Raw genomic sequence first — 12,333 nt, 5'->3', positions numbered from 1 at the left:
CCTCTGAGCAAATCAAGTTGAGGTCCTTTTCTTTTTCTCTTTTTTTCACCTTTTCTTTAATTCTCATTAAATCTAAGGTGTGTCTAAATCTTCCCCTGGTGAGAGAGTCCTAATTAAGTCCTTTTCCTTGAAGAAGAGGTGAGAGATTGTGGTCTATTCCTGCCTGTGTGGAGGCTTTTTTCCCTTTCATACTGAGGTCTTTCTTCTTAGTATAAATACTTTAAAAAAAAATAACTTTATTCTGAAATCTGTCAATTTCATTTAATCAATAAACATTTATTAGGGGCAGTTTGGTGGCTTAATGGATTGAGAGTCAGGCCCAGAGATGGGAGGTCCTGGGGCCTCAGACACTTCCTAGCTGTGTGATCCCCATTGTTTAGTCCTTACCACTCTTCTACCTTAGAACTAATACCTAGTTTTGGTTCTAAGATAGAAGGTAAGGATTTAAAAAAAACATTTATTAAGTGCTTACTAGACGCCAAGCATTGTGCTAAGCATTGGGGATACAAAAAGAAGCAAAAAACATAGTTCTTGACCTTGGTGACAACATGCAAACAAATGTTTACAGGATAGCTAGGAAGTTATTAAAAGAGAGTAAGCATTTGAATTAAGAAATTAGGGAAAGTTTCTTATGGAAGGTACAATTTTAGTTAGAATCTAAAGGAAGCCAGAGAAGCCATAGTCAGAGTGGAGAAAGGAGATCATTCCAGGCATGGGAGACAGCCAAAGAAAATGTGGTGAGCTGAGAGAGATAGAGTGTCTTATTAGAACAATGTCACTAGTTCATAGAGTTATTTGTTGGGAGTAACATGTAAGAAGAGTGGAAAAATGTGGAGTTGGGATGCGGAGTACCCTATGAAAGACTAAATAAATGCCAAACATAACATTTAGTATTTGCTCCTAGAGACAGTAAGAATCAGTTGAGTTTATTAAATGGGACATGAGGTGATCAGATCTACATTTTATGGAAATCACTTTTCATGTCTGTTTGGAGGATAGGTTGGAGTGGGGAGAAACTTGAGGCAGGCAGATCCACTGGTAGGCTATTACAGTATTTAAGGAGTGAGATGATGAAGGCCTGCACTGGAGTGGTATCCCTGTCAGAGAAGAAAGGGGACATATTTGAGAGGGAATGAGAAATCCACCAAAAATGCTAGATTGGCTTTCACTAATTTTTTAGACAGTTCAGTGAAGTACTCAAGCTGCTATCTATCATTCCTTAACTTTGATATATAACCAGACCATCTTTTCTCTTTTGTTGATTTCCCTAATGACATTCTTTGTTTCTGTACTTCTTTGATATTCCCTATTTGTTATATGTTACACAGCCTGTTATCATCTACCATCTTCAATTTGCTTTTTTAGTAATTGTTCATTAAGTAATACTTATCTGTAATTTTTCAGAGACGTTAGTTCTCCTGGACTCTCAGAATGCCATTTCTTTAACCAAATAATAACTTTGTTTTAAAACCCATATAATTTGGTTTACTGAGATGAGCTCAGTCTCCAAAGATAAATCTTAATTTTTCTTTCATTCGTCTCCAAGTAATTTAATTTCAGAAGCAAAGATACCTCTATAACTATATTGTGCATATACATGTATACACACCAACCTATTACTGCTATGTTATTTCATTAGAAATTTATTCCTTTGAGTTTAGTGAAATTGCCTCCAGAGATCTAGGAGGGTTAAATTATTGTTTGTATTTTTCTTTTTACCTCCCACCTAGAGTATCATGGTATAGGCAACTACCCATAAGGAAATTCCCTCTATCAGTAAATTTCAACAGTTTTGGTTATCTTACAAGATCCACATTCAGAAATTTTTGTTTTTAATTTCTCATAAATGTTGCATTTATGAAGAGATGATCAGCCCTGTTTACTATTATTCTTGCCTATCCTGCTGAAGGGATGTGGAGTCTTTTATGTAGCTTTCAAAATGTCCGCTAATTGAGGTACAAGCACAGTGCAGTAATTTCATCAGGTTTCTTTATTATTTGAACATACCGCTTTTTGACAAAAATATAATCTTATTGCTTTGTGCTTCAAAAATAATATTATTAATTTGTGTCTTTTGCTCCTATACTTTATAGTATAATATAATACATCCACATCATTATGTATCAAATGTCTATCCTATCTCTTCCAGAATATTGTCCTAGGCTGAGTATGCAAATCAATCAGTCAATAAATATTTATTAAGCACTTACTATAAGCCAGGAACTATGCTAAGTGCTGAGATTACTAAAAGAATAAAAGACAGTTCCTGCCCTCAAGCAGCTCACTAGCTAATGGTGGGGGGGAAACAAATATATGAAATAAATTGGGAAGAATTTAGAAAAAAAGCACTAAAATTAGGAGGGGTTGCAAGAGGCTTCCTGTAAAGATGGGATTTTAGTTGGGACATACAGAAAGGCAGAGATAAGGAGCCTAGAGCATCCCAGGTATATGGGACAGCTAGAGAAAATTCCCGGAATTGGATAGATGAAGCGTCTTACTCATTGAATACAAGGAGGGCAATGTCGTTATATTAAATAGTATATAGCAGGGAGTGAGATGTAAGAAAGCTATAAAGGCAGGAGAAGGCTATGCTATAAAGGGCTTTGAATATTAAACAAAGGTATTTTATATTTGGTGTGGAGGCAGTAGAAAACCACCGGAGCTTATTGATTTAGAATATTTTCCCATGGTTACGTGATTCATGTTCTTTCCCTCTCCTCCACCCCCCACCCCCCAAATCCCCTGTAGCCAACACACAATTCCACTGGGTTTTACATGTATCATTGATTATGGTCTTGCACTTTAGGTAAATCTCTTTGATGACTCAATAGAGGATGGATTGGAGTGAGGAGAGACTTGATATATAAGTAGACCCACTAGCAGGCTACAAAACTCCAGTTGTAATGTGATAATGGTCTGTACCAAGAATGTTTTGAAATATGGACTTTTCATCCAGATGTAAACTTAGAAAGGATAACTTGTGATACAGGGTTTCTTATATTGACTAGCAAGTTAATAGTACATAAAATACCGAAGAATAGAATAAGCAGTGATTAGAGTGAAGGTTTCAAATAATATATAGGACTTGCCCTAGACCTTAAAGAAAAAGTAAGTTATAGACAATTATAGAAGACATTACAATATAGGAAGAACATACATGATGTGTTTGAAGGAATAATTAGTTGATCAATTTGACTGGATAGAATATTTGTATAGAGGAGATAACTTAGTTGGGGAATAAATCTAGAGAACTGGTAGGAACCCTGGCATGCAAGACTTTGAACATTAAGACTTAAGAATTTGGATGCACTTCTTAAGTAGCAATAATGATGATATTAAAAGTCAAGAATCTTGCCATTCTGGTCCATCCTACTCAATGCTGCAAAAGGAATTTTTCTAAAGTACAAATCTCACTATGTAATTGTACTACTCAATCAACTCCAGTGGTAATAAACTCTCTTTGGGTTGTTAAAGCCTTCATACCTTTTCAGCCCTCAATGCACATATTTTCCCCTCTCTGTGATCAGCAAAACTGTCCTCTCTGTACTTTATACTTGTTATAGCTCATACCTACAAGGTACTCCTTTCCCTGTGTCTCATTAGAGTCCCCTCTTTTACTTTTAGAGACAGTGCAACCATCATCTTCTTTATGAAGCCTTTGCTGATCCCCTCCTCCCCAACTTCAGATGTCTTTCCAAACTATCTTGTATTTAATAACTTTGCATATATTTGCATTTATTCACATTATATATGTGCTTTATTTATTTTTACATGTAATTGACGTTTCTTTCATTAGAATATAAGCTCTTTGTTAGTAGGGATTGTTTAATTCTTTATACTTGTATACCTAACTCTTGACACAAAGTAGGCATTTAATAAATTCTTATTGACTAGTGCTTTATATCTTACAAAACTCTTCCTTACAACTATGTAAGATAAGTAATGCAAATTATCATTTACTGGTGACAAAATGGAGTGCCAGAAAGGTCAAATACAGCCATTTAGTAGTAGAGTAGAACAATTGTAGACCTTGGGTTTTTGTTACTCTTAAGCTGAAATTTCAAGTGAAATAAGGGTAACTTCTTAAAAAGAAGACTGATTTCCCCCCCAAGGGGGATTATGAGGGAATCACTATTTTAAAAAAAAGAGGATATTTTTGTACATAATTATTTCACATAATATATCTTTTGTGCTGTATCACAAGATTTGGATAAGCAGCATGTTTTATAGAATTAAAATACCTGGGCTCCAGGGCTGGCACTACCACTTTAAACAAATCATTTAACCTCTACAGGCTTTGAATTTTCCATCTATAAAATAAGGTCTCTTCCACTTCTAGTAGTCTCTGGTTTTATAATTATTGACTTTTAGCAGATGAATTCTGCCCTTAAGTTCATTGAAGGACAGAACACCTGAAATACAAAAAAAACTTGATTTAAAATTAGAGCCTGGATTTACATTTTAGCTCTGCTACCTAATACGTTCCACAGATCTTCTAAATCTTTCTGGTACTTAATTTCTTCAAAAGTAAAATGGTATTGAAATTGATGACCTTCCGGCATCACCTAACCTCTCTGGGACTTAATTTCCTCAGTTATAAAATAAAGTAGTTGGAATAGTTGACCTTCTAACTGCCTTCTCCTTCTAAAGTTATGATCAGTCCTGTAACAGATATATGATATGATATAATGCTGTTTACTTAAGTTTAACAAAATTGCTGTTCTAATAATACCCAGTTTTTTCATCACTGAAAGTAGAGTACGTTTAAAAAGTCTTGCATTTATCACAATTTTCTGTTATCCTAACAGAAATTACTAATGAGATAATTTTCTTTGTTTACTTATATCAGTGCTATTATTAATGAAGTGCCTATAGTAGTCTTTCCTTATAAATAAAAGTATATTATTATTCAAGGGTGCATTCTGTAATTTTTTTGAAATTTATACTTTCTTTTGTAAACTATAGTACTAAAGAAAGTACTTATATTGTTCAGAGATGTGATGAGTGAGAAGAAAAGGAAGAAGCCACAAGGGTAGAACATTATAAGAGAAAAGTTATTGGACTTAATGGATCAGAATATCATTTAAATCTTGCTTCTACCACTTACTAGCTTTGTGACTGTTAGTAAATGATTTCATCACTGTGGTCCTCAATTTCTTCATCTGTAAAATTAGAAGTTTGAAGTAGGTTCTTTAAAATGGATTCTTTGAAATAAGAACTGTATAGAAGCTTAATTTTTCATGTGAAAACTGAAAAGTTTCCTTTCATTGTACTTGACTAACCATTAGGAAATACAGAACTTTCTCTCCTTTTTTTTTTGTTCAATGAGGCATTTATATTGATTTTAAGACTTTTTTCTAAGCAAGGTTGCCAATTAAAACATTACAATATTTAAACATATTAATACCTGTTTGCAGAAACATTAAAAAAATTATCAGGCCAGCTTAGATTTATTAATCATTTAATTGTTTACCAAAGTATACTCATTTAGCAATAGATAGTGTATGCTTCTGTGAAAGGAAAATCCCTTACCCCCTTATATGAGGATTAGATTTTAATGTTAGCAGTAGTCTCTAGATAATCATAATTGTAATTCTAAGATAGTTAAATAATGTTAGCATAAGTGATGATCTTAGTAGGCCTTATGTGATCATTTTAATATAAGTTTTAAAGTAAGATAACTACTTGAATATAGTAAGTCATTGTTAGCATAGGCCTCGGTTTTAGCCTTAGCCTCAAAATTGCTATATCATGCACCCTCAACAATCATGGTCTTGAACTTGTGACTGGGTTTTCATTAGCATAGAGGCTTTTGCCTCTGTTCGAAGCCTGGTGATAGTCCTTCACTTTTGTATATACCCCTTATACATCATCAGGCTTTTGCCCTTCTTTAAGGCCTTACACCTCCTTATCCTAGTTATCTTAGTATACATCATCTGGCTTAGAAAGTAGGGTTCAGGCTCCCCCACTCTCCCCTTGTCTATCAAGTGACTTCTACCAATGAGAAATATTTCCTGATTATTTCAACTATTCCACATCTCTCCATTTTTATCACTGTCCTGAATTATTTCTGCGCTGGTATATAAGTTGTGATATTCTTTAGGGTATATAGAAAGGTCTCTCACAGTGCTTGGGGTCTTTAGGTCTTGATCAGAAGTCTGGCTTTATTATGGAACTGGCCATCTCCCAATAAACCCATTCTTTATGCTTAGAGACTTTATCATTTGTGTTCCTGTCGTTAGAAATTATGCAGCACTTCATATTAGTTACATTTAAGAAAAATTGAGTGAATAGATCATTCTAAAATGTAGAGGCCTCTCAAAGTTTAAATAATTTCGAACCATCATGTGCCTTTCTCCTCAACTATGCCAAAATGTCACTGAAACATTTTTAAGTAGCTGTGGATATTTAAATGGATTTTAGAAACATAATTTACTGCATGACAAAAAAAAAATGTTACCCTAATTACCCATAGTGAAAGCTTAAGTTGGTGCTCGTTTATTTTAATGGCTTTTTTCACCATTAAAAAAACCTCTGTCCTCAGTATTTAGGATCATTCTCTGTTCTTTTTCTTCATTGAGCAAGAGCCTATTATGCTTAACCTCCCACCCACTGAGAAAACTAAAGCTGTCCTGTCTCCCTTATGCTTCGCCTGGTCTTGTCAACATATCACAGCATTCCACTTGTTAAGACCAGCCATACAGGAGAAACTTTTTACTATGATGCTATTGGGTAATGATAAAGAAGACAGAAAAGGTCTTTTTATGGTAGTTGGGTCCTCAAAGCAATAGTCAGTGTTTTGATGATAAGGAAACAAGTTGGATATCAAACATAGGAACATTAATGTTATCTCCAAAAGTGAACCAACCTCTTAAGTTCTCTGGCAATGACAGGAACCCCATTTGCAATGAAGATTTCCAGAAACTTGAGCTGTAGATAATACAATATTTTTCTTCCTCCTAAGTAAAAGCAGAGTTAACCCTATTCTTGTTAGAAGAAAAAGCATGTGTATTCATTAAAGAAATGCTATTATTATATTCACTTATAGGGTTTTTACAAATTTAAAAACATTTTCTTTTATTAAAAATTTTAGCTTATTAGGATGCAGGGTAAAGCTTCCATATTTTTTTACTTGTAAAGATTTTTTCAATATTTTCAAAAAGAACAATAAATATAATTATTCTTATTGAAGATCAGTAAAGAAATAGCATCTAAAGAACTTAAACTAAAGTAAAAAGCAAATCCTTTTTCACTGACTTAAAATGAATAAACTAGAAAAAACAGTAATTTTGGCAACCGTTTTCTTTTGATTCTGATTTTTAATAATTATCTTTGTGAAAACATATATTGGCATTGAATCTATTTGAAGTTGCTACTGACTTCTTGTGTTTTGTTTATAGGTTTCTGTTAAGTTATAAGATTTAGATTGTGAAACCAGTATATTAAGCGTTAACATTTTTCCTGCTGATATCAGTATGCAGAGAACTGGCAAGCAGAACTTGCTAAGAAGAGTAGAGAGGATAACTGTCTCTGACCTTCAGTGTCCTAAACAACAGGTCCTTTTATGGCAAAGACCAAATAAATGTTCATATGATTGGTTAGACCAGGAAAGCTTAGTGTAATGACAGGTGTTGGAGAAACAGGTGTAGCATTTGCCATGTGCTGATTTAGTGATTGCATTTAAGTGGGGGTTACAAGCTCTGTATGTGTGATGATACATAGCATATGCCAAGTAATTTGAGAAAGAATTATGTCTATACTGATGATGACCTATGATCTTTGAGCATTTTATTTTAGCTAATGTTGACATTTTGAAATGAAATAAACTTACCTTAATAGTTGAAATACTAAGTAAAATTTTTCACAATTTAGTGTTGATGTTTCTGCTTCCCAAAGCAAAAATTATCAAGGGAAATCAAGGGAAATGTTGATAATGTATTTAAGAGATAAATTCAACTACTTCAGTCATTATAAACTGTTAAAAATCATGAATAGCATAAATAATGCTGTAATTTATTTTAAAAATTTATACTTTAGTTAGCTTGACTAAAAATTTATTTAGACAAAACAAATTCTACATGACTTTCTAGAAAAATCTTTGTATAATTCTAATTCTACTTGATTTTCTTGAAAAATCTTTGAATATTCCTGAATATCCCCTCTCCATGGTCAGTATAAAATGTAAGGTTCAAAGCTATATAAATTGCTTACCAAGTAATTCTACCAAAAAATAGGTCCAATTGGGCTAGGAAATCAGGAAGACCTCTTGGAAGAGTACAATTTAAGAAGAAAGTGTTTAATAAGTCATTTTAATGTATTTATTTTAAAACCAGTATTTAGTGTTCCAAGGTGACGGGATGTCACTAGGGACACTGAGTTACATTCAGTAAACAGGAATTACAATCCAATGGCAAGCCAATAGCATTCATTATCAGATGTCTGAAGAAGATAAAAAAGCTACAAAAACAAATAGTTATGTTCTGAGTAATTGGTTTTTGTTTTGTTTTTTTACAAATATTCTGTGGGATATTTTTTTATCACTTGAGTTTGAAGTTAGTTGATATTTGTATAGATTTTTGTTGTGTCATTTTAAAAATAAAATTTTGCAATTTAAAATTAGGAATGGAATTAATGGCTACCATGTTGTTTTGTTGTTGTTGTTGTTGTTGTTGTTGTTGTTGTCGTAGAGAAAGATTGATGGAGTGATCCATGTTATTTTCATAGACAAGTCAAGTCATTTAGTCAGTATGCATGTATTAAGTGCTTACACAATTTATACGTTTATTTATATAGATAAACAATGTTAATGAAAGATTATATAATACATATTCTTCCATTTATATTATCTCTGTAGATTTGTGTGCACACGCACATACACACACACTGTAAATGAAAAATCATCAGAACAAAATGAGGAAGGAAGGGAACAGCTAGGAAAGGCCTCCTAAAATTGGTAGGATTTAAACTGTCTTTAGAGAAGCAGTGGAGATCAAAAGGAAGAATATTCCAGGTATGAGGGACAGCCACTAAAAAAATTATAGATATACAAGATAGAATATCGTGTATGGAAAAGCAAATATACTAGCATAATTTGATATTAAAATTTGTGTAGGGGAATAAAGCATAAGAAGATTTGAAAGGGAGGATAATATAGCACTGAAGTGGTTATTTTGTTATAAAAGTGCAATGAAACAACAACAACAACAACAACCCTTATCAGAGGACCATTTTTTACATTTCCATTTTTGCTCTATGAATTCCTGTTCATCCAACTGTCATGATAATAAAGTTGTTTAAGGCCTATAAGATAGCACTAGAAATTGCTAAAGCTATATGTGGTTGTAGTATTATAGTATTCACTAAGTAGTTAGAAAAGGGAAAAACTCATTTAACTATGAATATTCTTTCTATGTTTCTGTAATAGCTTATGTCAGATATTCACTGTGATAGATTATCTTGAGTATTCTTAATGGATTTGCTCTTTTTTGAAAATTAGAATACATTTAAAATCATTTCAGTGGCTCGATATAGTTCAGTTCAGTCTGTGCTCTCTTAATAAATAAACAAAAAATCATGGCAAGTTAGTATTATTTGTGTGTGAATTCTCCAATTGTATTTCAGACATTAAGAAAGAAAGGCCTTAATGGTTGTGAGAGCCCTGATGCTGACGATTACTTTGAGCACAGTCCACTCTCGGAGGACAGATTCAGCAAACTAAATGAAGATAGTGATTTTATTTTCAAGCGAGGCCCTGTAAGTACTTTCATTTACCTTTACTTTTTATTTGTTGATCCTTTTTATTAACTTCATTATTTAGGCTCTGAACAAGAAGGAACACAGAGGGTGCGACAGCCCGGACCCTGATACTTCATATGTGCTAACTCCACATACAGAAGAAAAATATAAAAAAATAAATGAGGAATTTGATAATATGATGCGGAATCATAAAATCGCAGTGAGTACTAAAGTATGGTTTGTGCTTTTATCTTGTGCATGAAGACATTCACAAATATACCTTATTTTTTTAATATTAAGTACAACACTACAGAAGTGATGGTATGAGCACATTTAGTAAGGAACAAAAATTCCCTTTTCATTTATTAGTTGTATACCAGGCCATATTAGTGGACACTAAAGAATGAAAAGATCAGTAATAACCTCAACCTTCAGGAACTCCCTATTGAAGAACAGGATAGAGGAAAAATAGTTAAGTTCATGGGTATTTGTGATGATAATTTCTAATCATTTTTTAGAAGAGAGATTCCTAATATTCTTTATGATTGGTTGAATTTTTAATAAAAAATTTTTAATTGTTTTAAAATGCTCTTTTAGATGGTACTTATGTTTTAAAGTAGAAAAAGTGAAACTAAACTTTTCTTTTTTCTTGCTGGCTTCCTCCTTTTTCTTCTCTCCCCCTTAATTTTTTTCCCTTAAATAGATCTAGTGCCTAAAATGCAACCTCCTTTAATTATATAAAACTTGGTCTTTGCTGCTTTAATAGCAAAGATATTTTGCTTTTGGGGGCTTTATAAAGCCAATATATTTGGTAGCATTTTCCTACAACTTTTAAAAAATACTGTCCAGTGCTGAAATCTTTAAGCCTATGATACTATATTGATCTGTTTAAAACCTTGTTGTAACTTACATGAAAGTCTTTTACGGAACAGATTTGAAGCAATATTCTCATTGGATTGATTGGCCATATGACTTTTGGGGCTCCTTCTAGCTCTAAATTCATAATCTCATAATTCTTATTAGAAATACTTGTATCCAGTAATAATGAAAAGGTCTTTTCTGTAGATTTGTGCTCCTGGCAGAGAATCTTCTTACTTTCTGCCCCAGTGTTAGGATTTTCTCAGGCTAATTTTTCTAAGCCCAGTATCAATGCTTTTTTAATAAGTTACTTTCCATAGATTTAATTACTGGCATATCACACACACACACACACACACACACACACACACACACACACACACTCTCTATCATGACTAACATTGTTTTGGTTAAACTAACACTACTACAAGAATATATCTGTTCATTATTACAATAAACAAAAACTACCTACCTCACAGGGATGTTGTGAGGATTAGAGAATTGATGTTGAGCGTCTGTAGTACTATAAAATAAAGTTGTATCTGTAAAAAATGCATCAGATATCTATTACTTTATACTTATTGTTCATTTTCTATAATTCTATAGTTTTAAACTGATTTACTGTTGGAACTACAAATTCTTTGCATTTTATCAGCTTTTCTTTTGAATTGACAGTGTTTTGCTGATAAGAGAAAGCAAAGTGCTTCCTTCTCAAAATTGAGGTATAAGTAATGCCTACTTTGTGGTAGTTAAAAATAGTATAGGATTTTTAAAGGCAGAATGCAAGAAATAAAAAGAAAAGAGGTAGAATGTCTCCAGTATATCAGTAATTCATATGGACATATTATGAAAGATGGTGTTTATATTGTACATGAATTTTCTTAGAGTAGTTTTTTAAAGTTTTATCCAAACTAATTTCTTTGCACAAGTATATTTGTTTTAAAGCCAAATAGTAAAAATAATTCTTTATTAATTTAATCTGCAATTGGTTCTCTGTTATTTGATTTAAGTGTATTTCCTCTATATTATTTCATTTTCACTGAGATTGTATAATGTTAGGAATTTAATTGGTTGATCTTTAAAAAGAAAACTACTAATTGATGCTTTCTTTGCTTTTATGTCTCATGACTATGTTGATGATAACATACTTTTTTTGCCTTTTGTCATACTTTGATCACTAACAGAAACATAAATCATGAACTAGATATAGGCTGAAAAGTTAATCTAGTACAACTTATTTTTAAAGTGATTAGCAATAAATAATTATATTTATTATTATTTTATTTGTATTGTTTCACAATACTAATTTTAAAAGGTATTCTGGCTTCTGATTTTCAGTTGTATCAATATTTGTTATAAAATATCTATTATCAAAGTAAACTAATGCCTGTCTTTTACATTTAAATGTTACAAATACCTTGTGAAACAAAGTATGCTAAGTAGTTTATTAGTTCTAAAATATAAATGAAAATTAAATTTTCCCCTTCTCTCCCCTTTATTTCTAGCCTGGTTTGCCGCCTCAGAACTTCTCAATGTCCGTTACAGTCCCAGTTACCAATCATAATGCTTTGACCTACACTAATCCAGGGAGTTCACTTGTATCTCCATCATTGGCAGCCAGTTCATCGTTAACAGACACAAGTATGCTCTCTCCACCTCAGGCTACAATGCATAGAAATGTGTCACCTGGAGCTCCTCAGAGACCACCAAGTACAGGCAATACAGGTAATCTTTTCTTTT

General features: G+C 32.6%; 1 protein-coding gene across 5 annotated transcripts in view; it reads left to right on the top strand.

Moving 5' to 3' along the window:
* MEF2A (myocyte enhancer factor 2A) overlaps window positions 1-12,333 on the top strand; it is a 197,750-nt gene that overhangs the window by 146,367 nt on the left and 39,050 nt on the right. For 2 of the 5 annotated variants that reach the window (XM_044665418.1, XM_044665413.1), the window contains 2 exons: window positions 9,818-9,967; window positions 12,099-12,318. In XM_044665418.1, coding sequence (XP_044521353.1) covers window positions 9,818-9,967; window positions 12,099-12,318 — 370 coding nt within the window. The remainder of the gene's footprint in view (window positions 1-9,817; window positions 9,968-12,098; window positions 12,319-12,333) is intronic. The other 3 variants (XM_044665415.1, XM_044665414.1, XM_044665416.1) reach the window with 2 other exon arrangements.

The sequence above is a fragment of the Gracilinanus agilis genome, chromosome 2, assembly GCF_016433145.1.
Source record: "Gracilinanus agilis isolate LMUSP501 chromosome 2, AgileGrace, whole genome shotgun sequence".
NCBI classification, from domain to species: domain Eukaryota; kingdom Metazoa; phylum Chordata; class Mammalia; order Didelphimorphia; family Didelphidae; genus Gracilinanus; species Gracilinanus agilis.
This window is presented reverse-complemented; position numbering and strand designations above follow the sequence as displayed.